General features: G+C 29.4%; 3 protein-coding genes across 3 annotated transcripts in view; all 3 read right to left on the minus strand.

The window, feature by feature from the left end:
* Positions 1–1022: 1022 nt before the first annotated feature.
* Positions 1023–1739, minus strand: LOC140920840 (secreted RxLR effector protein 161-like). Its single transcript, XM_073369687.1, has 2 exons — positions 1273–1739; positions 1023–1230 (listed from the first exon to the last, which is right to left on the minus strand). Exons 1-2 carry the CDS (start codon positions 1737–1739, stop codon positions 1023–1025), a joined length of 675 nt encoding a protein of 224 aa, XP_073225788.1.
* Positions 1740–5537: 3798 nt separating this feature from the next.
* LOC140920841 (uncharacterized) lies at positions 5538–7087 on the minus strand. Its single transcript, XM_073369688.1, has 3 exons — positions 7049–7087; positions 6833–6977; positions 5538–5716 (listed from the first exon to the last, which is right to left on the minus strand). The coding sequence occupies exons 1-3, from the start codon at positions 7085–7087 to the stop codon at positions 5538–5540; spliced, it is 363 nt and encodes a 120-aa protein (XP_073225789.1).
* A 9996-nt stretch (positions 7088–17083) lies between these two features.
* The window catches only part of LOC101511263 (protein JINGUBANG), a 2287-nt gene continuing 1693 nt past the window's right edge, over positions 17084–17677 (minus strand). Inside the window, exon 2 of the mRNA XM_004507324.4 lies at positions 17084–17677. This exon is cut by the window's right edge and continues 7 nt beyond it. Within this exon, the coding sequence (XP_004507381.1) occupies positions 17307–17677 (371 nt within the window). The 3' untranslated portion in view covers positions 17084–17306.

A 17677-nucleotide genomic window follows, 5' to 3' on the forward strand; every position in this document is an offset into this window, starting at 1 on the left:
TATTAAAGACGGTATCAAGCTTTACTAATCGATTCTAAATTTTGTTCAGACACAAATTTTAATAGCGTGGTGGACTATTCAGACTCCAACGTCTTCACCACTATTCTAACAAGTTGGAGATCATCACTAATTACATGAGGAAGAAATCAGAGTTTTCACTTCATCATATTTCCTGCGAAAGGAATATTCTAAAGATGTTCTCGCCAAAAAGGGAACTAAAAGTTCACAATCACGTATTAGATTACATGAGTCATGTTTATATCTATCATGCTCTAAGTCTCTTTTATTATAGAATAGTTTTTTTTTTGTAGCGTTATTTTTCTTTTCTCGTATAAAAAAAAAAAATTGTTAATTAAATTATATAGATTTATTGGATGTATTATATGAAAAATGTGGTAGAAAGATGAACCGAAAAAGTCATAAAAAAAAAGTTATATCAAATGTTATTATTTTTTCCTTTAAAAAAAAACATTATCTAGCTCGCAAGAACTGGCTTTACCACAGGATCAGCCCCTGTCTGTACCCAAAAATCAAATATTTTTTGCCCTTTTCACTGACCCTTTTTCTTCTTCATCCCTTCTTCTTGATCATTCATTCACCAAGTTCGAACTTGAACGCACAACAACATTACCACATTGAATCCCATCACTTTATTGTTAACGCGTTACTTGCAATGGAAGTAAAACCAGAAAGAAGGAATGAATGAAATGAAAAATGTTATTGTTTATTGACATGGGTATGTTATTTATACATAGCCTCTATTACATTGTTTATTGAGATGGGTATGTTATTTATACATAGCCTCTATTACATTGTTTTTAACTAACTTCTTCTTAACTAACGTACTAACTAAGTGGTTAGTTAGTTAGTTGATTACATACAATCAAACTAACTTGAAATACACAAAACTGAATACGGAGAACGTTCTCCGTTTTCAATCACAAACCAATAACGTTCTTGGTTTCCAACACTTTCCCTTAATTCAAGTTTCTAAGTGATTTTACACTTAGAAATCTTCTTAGCTATTCAAATCTACTTGTTCTCAAGACCTTGGTCATTATATCAGCTAGTTGAACTTCAGTTTGACAATAAATGAGCTTCAATTTGCTTCTTCCAACTTGATCTCTTAAGAAGTGAACCATTGCCTCAATGTGTTTGCTTCTTCCATGAGACACAAAGTTCTTTGCTAGATTTATTGTTGAAATGTTGTCAATCATCAATGGAATTGGCCTGCAAATTTTAGTTTTTAGCTATGTTGTTAATAATTCCAACCACAATGCTTGACAGGCTGCATAGCTGCCAACAATGTACTCAGCTTCACATGATGATAATGTTATCACATGCGGCTTCTTTGAGCTCCAAGCTAGTGATTTCATGAATTTGAACACATATTCTGAAGTGCTCCTTCTATGATTCTTGTCTCCACACCAATCTGAATATCCCACTAAGTCTTTATTTTCATGTTTCAAATATGTTGCAAACATAATTCCATGCCCAATTGTGCCTTGGATATATCTCATGATCCTTTTTACTACCAGCCAATGAGAGTGCTTGGGTCTCTCCATGAATCTGCTTACCACTCTCAAACTATAACAAATGTCAGACCTTGTATTGCACAAGTATCTTAGGGAACCAACAACTTGTTTGAATAAGGTCGAATTAGCCAGCTCCTCTTTAATTTCTATTTCCAACTTTGCATTGATCTCCATTAGAATGACTACAGGGTTGCAATCATCCATATTGAAGCTTCTCAGGATTTCTCTAGCATAGATCTTCTAATGTATCAGCAGACCTTCTTTAGTTTCAGCAAACTCCATGCCCAGAAAGTAGCTCAATTTGCCCAAGTCTGTCATTTCGAACTGATCCTTCATGATTTCTTTGAATTCTATAATTGTCTTGTTGCTGTTGCCATTCACCAATAAGTCATCAACATATAGGCACAACAAGATCATTGCAAGCTCTCCATTCAGTGTGGAATGCTTCACATAAACTCCATATTTAAATGTGCAATCCAATGCTAATTAAAAATGAATCAATTCTTTTGTTCCAAACTCTTGGTGCTTGCTTCAAACCATATAGAGCTTTCCTCAATCTGAGTACTTTATCCTCATTTCCCTTAATCACAAAATTTGGTGGTTGAGAGACATACACCTCTTCTTCCAGCCATCCATTCAGAAATGCAGATTTCAAATCAAGCTGGCACATCAGCCAGCCCCTAGCACATGTCAGTGCTATTACAAGCTCGATTCTCTCGATTCTGACCACTGGAGCAAACACTTCAGAATAATCTATGCATGCTCTTTGTAGGAATCCATTGGCAACCAATCTAGCTTTGTACTTAACAATTGTTCCATCTGGGTTCAACTTCAACTTGTAGACCCATTTTACTCCAACATGCTTCTGTTTTGGAGGCAAATTTGTCAAGTACTATGTTTGATTCTTCTTAATTGCATCGATCTCTTCCATCATTGCTTTCTTCCAGGGTCCTTTCTTCAATGTCTCTTCCATATTTAAAGGTTTTGTATCAACAAATAAAGCAAAATGTACTAAATCTCAATTGTTGTCAACTTTATTGTCATTGTACACTTTAAATTCTTGTAAATAAGTTGGTGGCTTTCTTGTTCTTTGGGATCTGATTGATTCAATTATCTCTTCATCTCTATTTCCATTGGTATGCTGCTCATTTTGTACTTGCAAAGGAATTTGTGAAGGTTGGTTTGTGCTGCTGGTTGCTTGCTCCCAGTCCCAGTGTTGGTTGCTGGCAATTTGCTTCTGTTTCCAGTTCTAGCTCTCATGTTCAACAATCTTGACATCCCTACTGACCACCACCTTACCTCTGATAGGATCATACAATTTGTAGGCACATGTTGGATGATACCCTACCAAGATCATTGCTTCACTTTTGTCATGCAACTTTCTTCTCTTATGGTCTGCTACATGTTTAAATCACAGAGCACCAAATGTTCTTAAATACCTCACTGCTGGCTTTCTTCCACTCTAGATCTCCTCTGATGCTTTCTTCTTTTTCTTTGTTACACTTTTGTTCAGAATATAGACATCAGTTGATGCAGCTTCTCCCCAGAACTTATGTGGCATACCATTCTCTTTTATCATGCTTCCATTCATGTCTAGAATAGTTATATTTCTCCTTTCAGCTAGGCCATTGTGTTGAGATGTATAGGGAGCTGTTACCTCATGTTCAATTCTATTATTGACACAAAAATCATTGAATTCATGTGAAGTATATTCTCCTCATCCATCTGCCCTTAACACCTTGATGGGTTTTCCACTTTGTTTCTCCATTTTAATCTTGAAGTTTTTGAATGTCTCCAATGCTTCATCTTTGGTTTTAATCAAATAAATCCACATCATTCTACTAAATTCATCAAAAAAAGTTATGAAATACTTATTACCTCCTAATGATGGCAATTCAAATGGTCCACATATGTCACTATGAATCACTCCAAGAACGTTAGATGTTCTTGCTTGCACTTGTGATTGAAAGGAATTTCTTGGTTGTTTACCTGCCATACATACTTTGCACAGCTTCTCAGGGACATCAATGATAGGAATTTCACTCACCATCTTCTTGACTCCAAGTTGTTGTAAGCTTCTGAAGTTAAGATGGCCAAATCTTGAATGCCACAACCAGTTTTCATCAATTGAACTTGTTGCCTTCAAACATTGAATATCAACAGCTTGTATGTTGATGACAAAGGTTATGTTCTTTGAAAGAGGAGCCTTGAGTATCATCTTCTTCTTTCTTCTTATGTTTCCCTCCTTTTCCAGCCCATCATTCATCTGCAAAATGTCCAAACTTCTCACAGTTGTAACATTGCACCTTCTTCTTATCAAAGTTTCTTTATTTTCATTTTGAATTACCACTCAAATTTCCTCCTTTTGATGAAGATTCGGACTTATCTTCAGGTTTCTTGAATTTATTCTTCTTCCATTTCTTTTTCTGGTATATTCTCTTGTTGGCATATGCTACCAATGTCTGATTCCCAGAATTACACCCTATTCTTTCATCCATTCTCAAGTCTCTTGCTTCTAGAGTTCCCTGCAACTCTTAAAGACTCAATGCAGAAATGTCTTTAGATTCTTCAATCGCACACATAACGTAATCAAACCTGGGATGCAATGATCTCAAGATCTTTTTACACAATTTTTGTTCAGTCAACTTCTCACCACAACTAGCCATCTAACTTGTGATGCTCCTAAATCTTGAAATTAAATTTGAAACCTTCTCTTGTTCCTCCATTTGCAACAATTCAAACTGTTTCTGTAAGGTCTACAATTTCACTTTCTTGACCTTGATTCCACCAGAATAACACTTCTCCAACATGTCTCGCGCTTCTTTTGCACTTCTTGCATCAGAAATTTTTGTCAAAGTTGGTTATGTCAAGGCATTGATGAAGAATGAAGATGGCCTTGCAATCTTTCTTCTTGTTTTCTTTTAATCTTGATCTATGTTCCTCTGTTGGATTGGCTCTTAGATCTTCAAAACTTTTCTCTATGATTTCCAACACTTCTTGAAATCCAAACAATGCTCGAATCTACACTCTCCATCTATTCCAATCTTTTCCATCGAAATGTGGCATGTGGGTTGGGAAAATTTCCATTGTTTGCACTTGAAGTCATCCTCACTACACTTGTGTTTGATCCTCACACTTCACTTGTGTTTATCCTTACACTTCGCTTGTGTTTTTCAATGGGATTGAAACCTTGCTCTGATACCACTTATGGGTGTTTTACTTGCAATGGAAGTAAAACCAGAAAGAAGGAATGAATGAAATGAAAAATGTTATTGTTTATTTAGATGAGTATGCTATTTATACATAGTCTCTATTACATTGTTACTAACTAACTTACATACAATCAAACTAACTTGAATTACACAAAACAAAATACGGAGAACGTTTTCGGTCACAAACCAAGAACGTTCTTGGGTTCCAAGATCTATGAGGTTTAGACGTGCAGTTGAAGGGTGGATGGCGATAAAAATTAATCTCAAAAGCCTACATCAATAGACTTAACTACAATATTGTGAAAGATATTTGGGAGAGATTGACTTACCGACTTTTTTTTATGTACCTAATTTGACATTGTATCTCTAGTTCTAAGATGAAAATTCTTATAAGAGGAAATGTTTAGTAAATCCATAATCCATATGTATGCAAGGCAATTATATTATAATTAGCCTATAGAATCCGTACTTAGTCTATCTTTTTATTTAACCTTTAGCTTCAATAAAAAAGTACAAACCATGGTATATTATTTGGCTAGCTTGAAACCTTCATTGACCATAGTGGAATCCATAACTTTACTTTTGAATTCTCTCATATTCCTGTCAACAATGGTACATTTTTTGGTCAATTTCAAGCACACAACTCTTGCAAATATCATTATAGCAGAAAGTATCCAATTGAACTCCATTTAGCCTGAAAATCCGCCTATTTCGAACCACAGGTAACTGCTCCGTGAATTTCTCTACCACTCTCCCAACCCAAATTCATCATAATCCTTCAGGAACAAATCTAGAGAAGCTCTTGAATGAAAACTGAGGATCTAAATATACCAACAAATCTAGAGAAGAGTTCAAGTGAATCAATCAACTCAGTAGAGAGTGAAAAACCAGCAAACAAAGCAAGGTGTATGAACATAGTTGCATGCTCAAAGTTATCAAGCTTAAAAGCATAGTGGAAATAAGGGAAATCTATAATTTGTATGGGAATTGCTAGGATGGAAAAGGATAAAATTGAAACAAATTCCAAGTGTTTGAGTCTGCATTGAGGTGTATTATTTGGTACGAGAATCTTATAGTGAATTTGGAAGGAGCCTTCACAATGTAAGAATATATGTCGGGGGAAATATACTCATATGGGAAAAAAAGTTGCAGCAAGAAAACTTTTTTTTTTTGCCAAAGAAAACGATATTCATTCAAATTGTTATAATACATCAAATATAAATACAAATTCAACATAACTAAAAATAAAAAAAGATGAATTTACAAACATATTTACAATATCTAAATTAACAAACATATAACGACATAATACCTATAAATAAGTGACAAAATCAAAGCGATCGGAATATACATTCCTCCGAATTTGCAATGTTCACTACTCAAGACGTAATTTGTGACAACAAAATCACGAATATGAATACGAAGAAAAAAAATTTAATTTGTGTAAAAACTATTTATTTATGTTAAAATAGAGGAAATAAAAGCATCAATGATTATGAATTAAAAAATAACCTAAAACTACCATTTTTTAATAAATGAAAAAGAAAATAAAATTAAAGAGAATACGAAATTATAAAAAAAAACAAATTAAGGACGGCGAAAATCAAGTGTTTAAATTGTATTGTAAAACTTAACATCTAGTTGAAGCAAATAAAAAAAACTTAACAATTCATAGTCCCTTGAAATTTATATTTGTATTCATGTGGTTCCTAACGACTTTTGTATATATATATATATATCTTTATTTTAAAAAAAAATCTTTAATTACCTTACTTTGAAAATTATTTTTCTAAATGTTCTATTTTTTTTTTTTTTCAATAGGAGGTCGTTCTTTAGGGAAGCGACTACCCGAAAACCAATTTTTTGAAATTCAATAGAAGGTCGTTTCCTGAGGAAACGATTTCTAAATGAGTAATATTACTCGGTTAGAGGTCGCTTCCCCAACCTTCTATTGAATTTCAAAAAATTAGTCTTCAAGTAGTCACTTTCCTAAGAACGATCTCCTATTTAAAAAAAAAAATACTTAAAGAAATTATTTTCGACAATTAAGGAAACTTTTTTTAAAAATAAGATATACATATATACAAAATCCGGTTTCAAACATCCTAGTTGTAGAACGTGCAAGAATCAATATATCCTGAAGATAAAGGATAGGCTGATGATGAGTTATCCTTGCACAACACCTTTGCCACGTGGAGGTATGCAAACCTCGTATGTCGTAAAACTGAATCTGATTGAGCCAACAGATATTTGCAAATAAATTCAACATGTTATTGTTTTATTTACACTAACTTTATATACCACGGTATCGCTAGTTCCTGTTTTACGCCTCTGTTTCATTCGTAGTATAATGGGGCCCACAATAATGCATTTCTGACACACTAAAAACAAAAATTAAACATGTTTTTACTTTGTATAACAACATCATATACCCACTCAAAAATAAAATAAAAAATTATACACATTTAATTAAAAATTCAGCTCAAATAATAGTTTTTACTAATATTTCATTTAATAAAAAATATTACATTCAATAAAGAAATATCACATAAATTTTATTTTCGTTAAATGAATTAGGAATAAATAAGGCTATCCATATTTAAATTCACCGTGTTTTTAATCATTTGACTAAATATAAATATTAGGTTAAGTGTATACTTGAGTCATATAGATTATACTCCCTAAATTTTATTATATTTATTATATTTGAACTCATATAACTATTCAACTACTTATTATTAATAAAATATTTTAATGAATGAAACTCTTGATTGTTAAAATCACTGCAACTAATAATTTTTTAAGAATTATAATTTTTATATTAGTTAACCGAATGGGTTCTCTCTATATATATATGGCTCAAGTCCAACAAATCTAAGCAAACATAAGAAATAGTGTCTTTAGTAATCGATGTCTGGACTTGTGGATATTTGGACAAGCGAGATGTCCAAACTAAGGGAAAAGGAAAAGAAACAAATTGAGAGCAGTTACTCTGCTTGCTCCACTCAACAAAAGGACAACACTTCAACTGTTGTTGCTCAACAAGTTCAATTTTACAAGCCTAGGTTCCTGTTTTCCGAAGCTTCACTTACCATGCTTGTTGAATGCTTTAATCCTTGAATCAAACCAAGGAGTTTCTTAACCCCTGATAATTCACGTGTGAATGTGTATATATTGTTCCTTCATCAACCTCTTTTTTTTTTTAGAAGAACAACTCCTGCTTAATGAAAATATGTAATACGTTTGTTAGTTTAAAATGAAATAAGGGTATGAATATCGTTTCAGTAGAAATGAAGTGTCTTAAGTTTACATTAGATGTAAATTAGTTTAGTACTTATAAACAACAAGATAATATTTTTTTTTCTTCTTATTTTCTAAAACACAAAAATTAATAAATAACTCTTTGGATTATAAAAATTATCGTTAATTTATTAATTTATAAAAAAACATATCACAATTCTTTAATTTATGAACGTGCATAAAAGCTCTTTTTTTGTTCTTATGGTTACTGATTCAATATATTATGAAGTCCAAAAAAGGCGGATTTATTTGAGTTTATTTTTACATAGTATATCTAGTTACAAGAAGAAGAAGAAGAAAAAGTTTGAAGTGGTTTCAAGAACAAAAATGTTTCATGGATACATATCTTGTACACTTATAACACTTGGTTAATTTTATGTAAACATTTAGTTAATTCAATTAACCAGATAGTTAATTTAGATCTTGTTAAAATTTGTATATGTAATTAAATTAAACTTATTTTTTATATTTAAATTAACTATTTATTCAACTAACTTAATTATATTTTCATATGAAATCAATCGGGATATTGTGCAGGTGTATTATTAAATGTAGTTAAAATTATTTATAGTTAGGTGGAAGTTGTTACGTTAGTTACATAATTAATAGCGTTATATAAAAGTGCATCATACTTTAATTGTAAAAATATTTTCTTCAAATAATTATTTTAATTTTTTTTTCTTTAATTATTTCTCTCTTTCTTGTGTTCAACCATGATTCTTAACATGTATCGTGGAGATTCATATATTCTTAGTGCTTCAAGAATTATGAAAAAGGATTTAGTGCTATTTTAGTCTATCATTAACTTTTTATTTTAATATTTCATTCAACGGGACCATTCCATCTTTTTGTTGCACTATACCATATAACTTATCTTTGGAATATAAGCATACACTTGAAATCAAGTTAAATGGACTAAGAGGGTTATTGGGTATCTCCTTCCATAGGTTTATAGTTGCTCTTCTTTCTGTGGATGTGTCAAGAGGACTTATATATCAATCAAATGTTTTGAAATTTGTATCTAATGATTGTTTTTAGTTCAACGCGAACATCTTTTTAATTAATATTTCAAACTTTAGGATTAAACTGTTTTCAAAGAGAAAAACAGAATATGCCCTTATGGACTTGGACTTTTGTGACAAATGCAGCCTAACCAAACCAATGAATTAATGAGAGAAATTTTTGTATCGACATTCATCCACCCAACATATATACATATATGTTTATATTTTAAGAGAGAAAAAATAAATAAATAAATTGATTTGATATATAGTATGTTGCTGATGTGTTTGCAAGAGAAACATAAAAAGAAAATGAGTATCGAGAAATTTAAAATATAAAAGTAACGGTACTCTTAATAAAAGTATTTGAAGATGGAGTGAGAGAAAATAAATTTTCTCCAGTTGAAATAAAAAGGATAAATCATGTTTTAATTTTAACTATTCAATTAATATTTTTAATTAGAGAGAAAATGTATTAAAAAAAAGATAAAAATTAAAAGATTATATGATGGTATTTTTGTCAACACCAGAGGAATGAATTACATTAGGAGCTTGTGTATATTGAACTGTCACATTTCATAAATCAAAATAAAGAGGCATGCTACCATACAAAAGTTTCAAAGGCCCAAAGTATTAATTATCCAAGGAAATAACGGGTTTGGATTCCTTGCTGGAATTGCATTATACAATAATTGTAAAAGACTATTAAATTTAGAGATAAAGTTTATCCTTCTATATTAAACTATCTACACGGTTGTTGTATTGTCATGAGAGATCCAAATACAAATAGACTTGTTGAAAAAAGAAAAACAAGAATCAATTGAATGCTTGATTGAGACTACTCCAACTTCTCCGTTTTGCCTAAAAAAATTTCAAAGCATGATAGATATAATCGCGAATGAATAGACAAATTAGTACTTTTAATAAAAAACATCAGTTAAATTAATTTCTGAATTTTATAAATTTTAAAATATATTTCTAAAATTATAAAATAATAGTTATTACAGTCTCGTATTTAAATTTTTATCGTTAAATATTATGACGTGATATGTTAATTGAATATTTAACCCCTCCATGTTGAACTCGTATCAATATCATTAAAATGTATATTAATTTTTTTTATGAAATTTAAATCTTTTATGAATTAGTTTGTCAATAATAAGTCTACATACAATTACAATTACTCACAAATTTATCTCTGAAATAATAAAATTTCATAGATAAATTTGTCTCCAGAAGATGACATTGATGTGTGATCAATATAAATAAATCGCATATTTAATTACAATATTGCATCAAAATATCTAACAACAAAAAGTCACATATGAATTATTTTGATTTTTTTTACAATTTCATAAATATATTTACCAATTCAAAAAATTTAGTGACTAATTTAATCGACACATACAATTTAAATGACCAATTTATATATTTAGTATACTATCACTTATCATTATTCATCACAATATTTGGGTGGACGGACAATAAATGTCTCATTCTTAATCATGTTTGTGATAACTCTAATTCATTATCAATTGGGGCAATTCTAATTAAATTTAACTGAGTTCTTTCACTTATCTTTTATTTTTATTTTTTTTAATCTATGTCAAAACAAAACTCCAATCAATAAGAATCTAATAATAAAATTAAGGATTAATTAGTAATTTGGGCTATCCCATCCAGATAGATATTTTATCTATAAAGAAAAGCACTCTTTTTATTTAGCTTCATTTCTGATTTTTTTTTCCTTACAACATTTAATTGTTTTCAGTTATGAAATATACCGTTTTTTAAAGTTTTGTATGTAAAATAATAAATAAGTTAAGATACCGCTAGTTCTTTTGAATCTCTTAGCAATACTAGTTTTTCTTTTCTACTCAAATTAACAACACACTAGTTGAGAAATATTAAAATTTGAGTAAATAGAAATTTTAGTACACGACATTGTAAAAGTCGACGAATAGTCCCTTAAATTTAAGAAAAAATAATTTAGTATTTCAAATTAAGAAAAATTCATCGATTTAATCTTTCTATCAAAAAAATTCTTTAGTAAATATTTATCAAACTCAATATAAGATATAAATATTAACTTAAATAGTCTTTTATTATATCAAAATACATATAATCTTTAATATGTAATGCAAATTTTAAAAGAAAAAAAATTAAATTAATTAATATTTTACAATCCAAGAGACTAAATTACTATTTCATAAACATAGTGACCAAATCATCAACATTTATAGTTTCAAAAATTAAAATGACGATTTTTTATTTATTTTAAATACATAAATTTAGAATTAAAAAATAAAAAATTATTTGATTAAAATGTTTATCATAGTGTTTTTACCAAAAATGTTTGTCATAGTTGAAAAAGATATATAAAATAAAAAAATTGAATTATTTTAATTTGTATAACTGAATAATAAATTATTAAAAGTCAGATAATTGAATTCAAGTAATTATTTAATGTCAGCTAAAGATCAAATCGAATCATTTGAAAAAATCCCATTTCAAATTCTCACTATAATAATTTTTTATAATATTTTACTTGCTTCTCGGTCAAACTCTTACTAAAATTTCATTTTTATAAGAATCAGAAAAAAAAAAAAACAGAGAGAGAATTATTAAAAGTAAAAAAATAAAAAAAAGGTTAAACTATCCATAATTTTACAACGAATATTCCCTTCATTCAATCATTCCATATTCCCTTTATAATTAAGATGTTTTATATGCAAAAACTTATTTATAGTAAAGTATTTACCATCTCTGTATAAAAAAATCAGATTTGTAGAACAACTAATAGTTAATGAAATATATTTTAACATCAAAATACATCAATTATATATTTGTACAAAAATAATACATCATTTCCATAATTATTATTTAATCTACTTAAAACACCTTAAACCAGTCTCTTGTTGAATATGATATCCAAAATTCAAGGTATATACCATACCATTTGGTCTACCAAAAAAACCTTAAACCACTAAAGTTTTTGAATGGACGGAGCAGTAATAACAGGAAAAATAAATGTCCCACAGAATAGAATATTAGAATATCCCAAAGTTTTGAGTATATCCGATTCAATATACAGTCAGTCATAATCCTTTCCTTTCTGTGTGCCACCGCATCCAACACAAGGTATCAATTAAATGCCCCTAGTAATTAATACTATTATTTCTCACATATATATAACATATGTCCCATCATTTCATTCATTCATTCATTCATAATATTCAAAACACAAATCCAAAAAAACAAAAATGTCTGCAATTGTAGAGGTATGGGTTGGGGAGCTAACAAAGCTGAGAGAAAAAGTTCTTCCAAGCAAGCCTTTCTTTTCCAAACCCAAACTAGAAACACATCAAAACAAGGACAAAGTTGCTGATACCAGAAACACCTCTGTCTCTGACTCTTCAACTATGTCCGAGGCAACGGTTTGTTTGCTTATGGATCGATTCGTGCCTTGGTGATATTTAATTTATGCATACATAACAAAGATACATTAATTTTCTAGCTTCTTGTGTTTTTTTTATTAATTAAGATGTATGGCTTGTAAATATTCGGTGTACTCCATCTATCTATCTATAACTTAGTTATTTGTAATGGAAATTTACTTCTCTAATTCACTCTTGCTCTTTTTTTTGCCTATATAAAAAATTAAAAATTCTATGGATTATTTTTATTGAATCCACTCCTTACCTACAAGTGAAAGGATTCATGAGATGTAACTTGAGTCCTCTCATGTCACTCTATTTTTCATACGTCAATTTCTAAATTGTTTGTAGAACTGCGTTTGTACATATTTCTGAAAATAAAATTATTCCAATCCAATAACCATAAACAGTTTTTCGGCCAATTATAAGAGAATGGAACAATTCCTTAAACCTCATATCATAGCAATGTAGTATAATGGAAAGCACTTAGAGCTAGAGAAACATTCACATTGTGTTAAGGTACCCTTTCAATCTTTTTTCTCAACAGCAGCATCTTGAGAATTTCATGAAACATATATTAGAGTGTCTTTGAACGGGATAATTGAAAATTCTTAGAAAATTAGAATTTTAGACAATTCAACTTCAATTCATAAAGTATTTTAGTTATCCCTACGTAACTAGGATTGTGTCTAAAAAGTTGCACATAAAAAATTTCCATTCATAAAGTATTTAACTATGAATATTTTTGAAACTGAAGCATCCAGATTGCCAAGAAGTTTCTAACTTTATTTCCCCAAAAATACAAGATTAAAACCATACAGATGTCGACATCCTACACCATCTCACCCCTTCCTCATAGAAAGCTTATCCTAAAATTTGGTCTAAATTTTATTAAGAGACAAATGAACTTTGTCACTTATGTTTTTGCAAAGGTGTCACAGATATATGCTAGCTCTTACATTTTTTATTTCAGCCCACCTTGTATTGAAACTAATGAGATGATTTTGTTGGTTTAAAAAATAACAATCAAGTATTGAATGACTTATATACCCTAAACCCTAACAATATTAACTATATATTAATTACTAATATTGGCCGTTGTAAAAAAATTGAGATTAACTTGTTTATGTTTAAGTTTGAGTTTTTTGTACTTTATTTGGTAAACAATATAATATTTTAAAATAGTTTTTAATTATTAAAATTGTACCTTTTTTTATTATAAGTTTAATTGTTAAGATTAGAATAATGTCTCTAAAATATTTAAAGGATCATTTGCATCACACACTTAATGCATAAAATATGAAGTCCTGGTTGTGTGGCTTTTGAGTTTGTAAGCTTCTTCTCCTTTCATGTTTTTTCAGAAGTAGCAAACTTTTGTTTGAATTGTCCAATTCAAATGTGTTATTTTTGTTAAAATATATGTTAAAATTGACCAATTTATATGGTATATTTGAGATTTTTTTTTTGTCAACATGTATATTTGAGAATACAAGTAGAGAAGAAACTGTCTTGAGTTTTGGGGTTATCAAACTAACGGCCCAAGCATGTCACAGGCCCATGGTTTGGTATCTGGTTTGATATATGTCCAATAAATGGGCACGGACCAACCAAGTGATTTTCTTTTTTGTTTTTTACAAAAATGATTTTCTTCTATTCAAATTGGTAAATAATATCGATCTAGAATAATATAATTTAAAATTATTAAAATTAAAAAGAATAAATCAATAAACAAATTCAACATTCAAGTTAATAGTATAAAAATGAATAATATCTACAATTTTCATAAAATATATCTCTCTCTCTCTCTCTATATATATATATATATATGACAGAATTGAAGTGTTCAAAATATTCATGTTTTTAAAGTTGTAATATTGAAGACGTCAACGTTATTTATTGAATCTAAATGTGCACTTGATCAAAACAGAAAAAAAACAAATTAAATATATATATGAAAAACGCTTATTTAATTAAAAGGTAAACAACGAGTTGGTGAAGTTATTTTAGGCAAAAAAAAATACCTTAAATCACCCTTCTTCAATGGATGAAGAGCTAAGAACCAAGTGAAACCTATAATACACATCTCACCTTAAAAATAAAAATATATTATTTGTCTTTAACGTTTGAGCCAAATACATAAGCTCAAATATACAGTATCTTTGTGATACTCAAATTATTAATCACAGCTATAAGTATAAAGTATATTTGGATAAATATCATAATTAAAATATTATTCATAAATTATTTAGGTGTCTCAATTGATCACTAAATAATGAGTTTTTAATAGTGCTAGATCCTCTTCCGGTGTGAATTCTAATTATTTAGTTTGTCATGGTAGATCCGGGTGCATTGCTTTGGCAAGTTTATGACCCTCTCACAAAGCGATAATCAAAGCCATGTAGATATTTCAGCAAAAAAAGGCAAGGTTTGTGGGTAGTTCGAGTAAGAGGATAAGGTGAAGGTGGTGATTGCAGGAGATGGTTGTAGTTAATATTGTTAAGGAGAGGTGATTGTCGTTAACAGGCATGACAACGGGCGGAGTGGGCGACTTGCATACTTCCTCTCGCATTCGATTAATCGAGAAAAATCTGCATCCACACTTATTTTATAACGAGTGTAAAATTGAAGCTCTCATCCCTTTCCGCAACGGGGTTCGAGTTTCTCTGTCACACTCGCACTCATTCATATATATATATATATATATAGATATATTAATTATAATAGATATAATATTTAAATTTATAATTATATATATATATAATTATAAATTTAAATATTATATCTATTATAATTAATATAATAAAATAATTGTTATTAAACAAATAATAAAATTAAAAAATATTTTCTATATAGATAAGATTATAATTTTTAATATTTAAAAAAATATTAAGTATATTTAATATGTATATATATATAAAATTAAAAAGTTATAATAATATTACTTGCAGAACGAGTTCAAGTGTGGGTGCTGGGTGGATATCACCACTCCCAAATCCGTTCTTGCCCCTGAATTTTAATTTCGGAGAAAATTCGTACTTATTCATGTGTCCAATCAAAACGGATTTTAATAAATATCCTTGAATGCGGGTTATGTTGTCATCCATAATCATTAAGGAGAGTCGAAGAAATCAATGAATTTTAACTCTTTTGACATAATCGAATATGTCGATAGATAATAAACGGAAAAAGAAAAAAAAGATAAAACTGAATACATAGAGCACTAAGAATCAAAATTGAATACATATTACCCTTTGCCTAACATCATATGACCTACATTTTGAAATGAAACATGACACAAATCAAACAGGATGGATGGTCCATGATTCATAGCTACTTATTTTTAAGCATAAAAAAGTAAGCGTTCATCTCTATTTTCTTTTTTTTTTACTTTATAATAATAGTAAAAATATTTGCTATTTTTTTTTAAAAAAAATCATACAATTTGTTATGAAGGATTAAGAAAATAAAACATGTGAATTAACGTTTGTCAATGTTTCAATGAATGAAAAAGCACAAAATGTAGGTCAATTACAACATTCTTAAATATAGTCATTTCTCATCTTGTAATTGATTTTAACATATATTGATGATTTGATTTTTAATGAAATAAATTAAGTTTATCTTATAAAAATATATATATATATACAACAGTCTTAATGTTTAGTTTCATAAAATACATCATTAATTTTCTTAAAAGGAAAGGCAATTGCTTTGAGCCAGCTTCAAATATACTTAAAAAAACAAAAAATATTCAAATATAAAGAAAGAGTCACAACTACAAAAACTATAAGTACTATACAATACATGCAAAATCACATTTACAAACTCTTACTAATCCCTCCCAAGTACCCCAAACAAACGGGAACCCAGAATCTCGACATGAATCATAACCACAGTACCTTAAAACCACAATTTAAGGTAACCTTTCAACCTTCTTATTCAACAATTAAAACAAAAGTCTTGAATGTCGTCTAGCACTCCCAGCCCAATAGAAAATGAAGCGTTGTCCATTGCCAATAATGTGTAAAATTGTCCTGTAACAAACCAAGGCAGCCATTAGTCCCTCCCATTGAGGGCAATACCACAAACAACCAAACAATTATACTTCAATTTCAATTTTCAAGCACTCCATCCTTTCTTCAAGGGAAACAAATTGGTCCCTTCAATTTCATCAGGTACAACCACACCCTCAAGTCGCTATTCATCACAACCGTCCATTTTCAACGGCCCCACTCAATTCCACCTTTACTCTTTTATTATCATCATTTTTAGTATATGCACATAATTAATTGACATCTTCATCAAGAAGAATTTTCCCAAAAATATATCATATTTATTCTATAATAATTTTCAATTTAATTTTTATTATTATTTTTCAATTGGATCATAATTATTATTTTTTATTGTCAATGCAATTTTAATTAGTTTATTCTAATTGTGTCATTTAATTATGCTGTATGTATTATTTTCCATTTTATGTTTATAAAAAAAATTATTAATTAATTTTATAAAATAAACCGTTTTCTTTCATTCATTATATATTTTTTCTTTATCAATACGAAATAGTTTATTGCAATGATTATTTTAAGACAAAAAAATAATACACATAATCATAATTAATTAAGATATTTAGTGTTTAAACTATTAATTAATTACACCTATGAAATCATTAAAAATATTTGATTTGCATAATAGGTATGATCTCTAAGATGAAACTCCCATGAACAGTTGTGATGGTTGTTTTACACCGGCCAACCAAGTATAAGAATTAAACTATAATTATATTGATGAATTTAAAAAGAAAAAGAAAAAGTGAATATTTTATTTTTGCAAGTGTCTTGTATTGCTATTGGTATTGTTGACACTGATTGTTCCTGGGGCAGAATAACTCAATCTGGTGGCGGGGGAGGATTCATATTCATAAGGCGAATTCAAAGCTGCCCAACCTTGCATCATTTTCAATTTTGGCGCGTATTCAGACACGCGCCATACCTTTACAGACTTATCCAAACTTCCAGTGTAAACTATCCACCGTTGATTTTCCTTCACACAATCACGATTATCATCCTCCTCCTCCTTTTGTTCTTCAACGGCAATGCACTTAACGGGACCCGTGTGTCCCGTCAAAACGGAAAGACATATGTGGGTCCCACTCTCTTCACGCCTCCACACGCAGACATTCTTATCGGCTT

This window comes from Cicer arietinum, chromosome 6 (genome assembly GCF_000331145.2).
Source record: "Cicer arietinum cultivar CDC Frontier isolate Library 1 chromosome 6, Cicar.CDCFrontier_v2.0, whole genome shotgun sequence".
Classification (NCBI taxonomy): Eukaryota; Viridiplantae; Streptophyta; class Magnoliopsida; order Fabales; family Fabaceae; genus Cicer; species Cicer arietinum.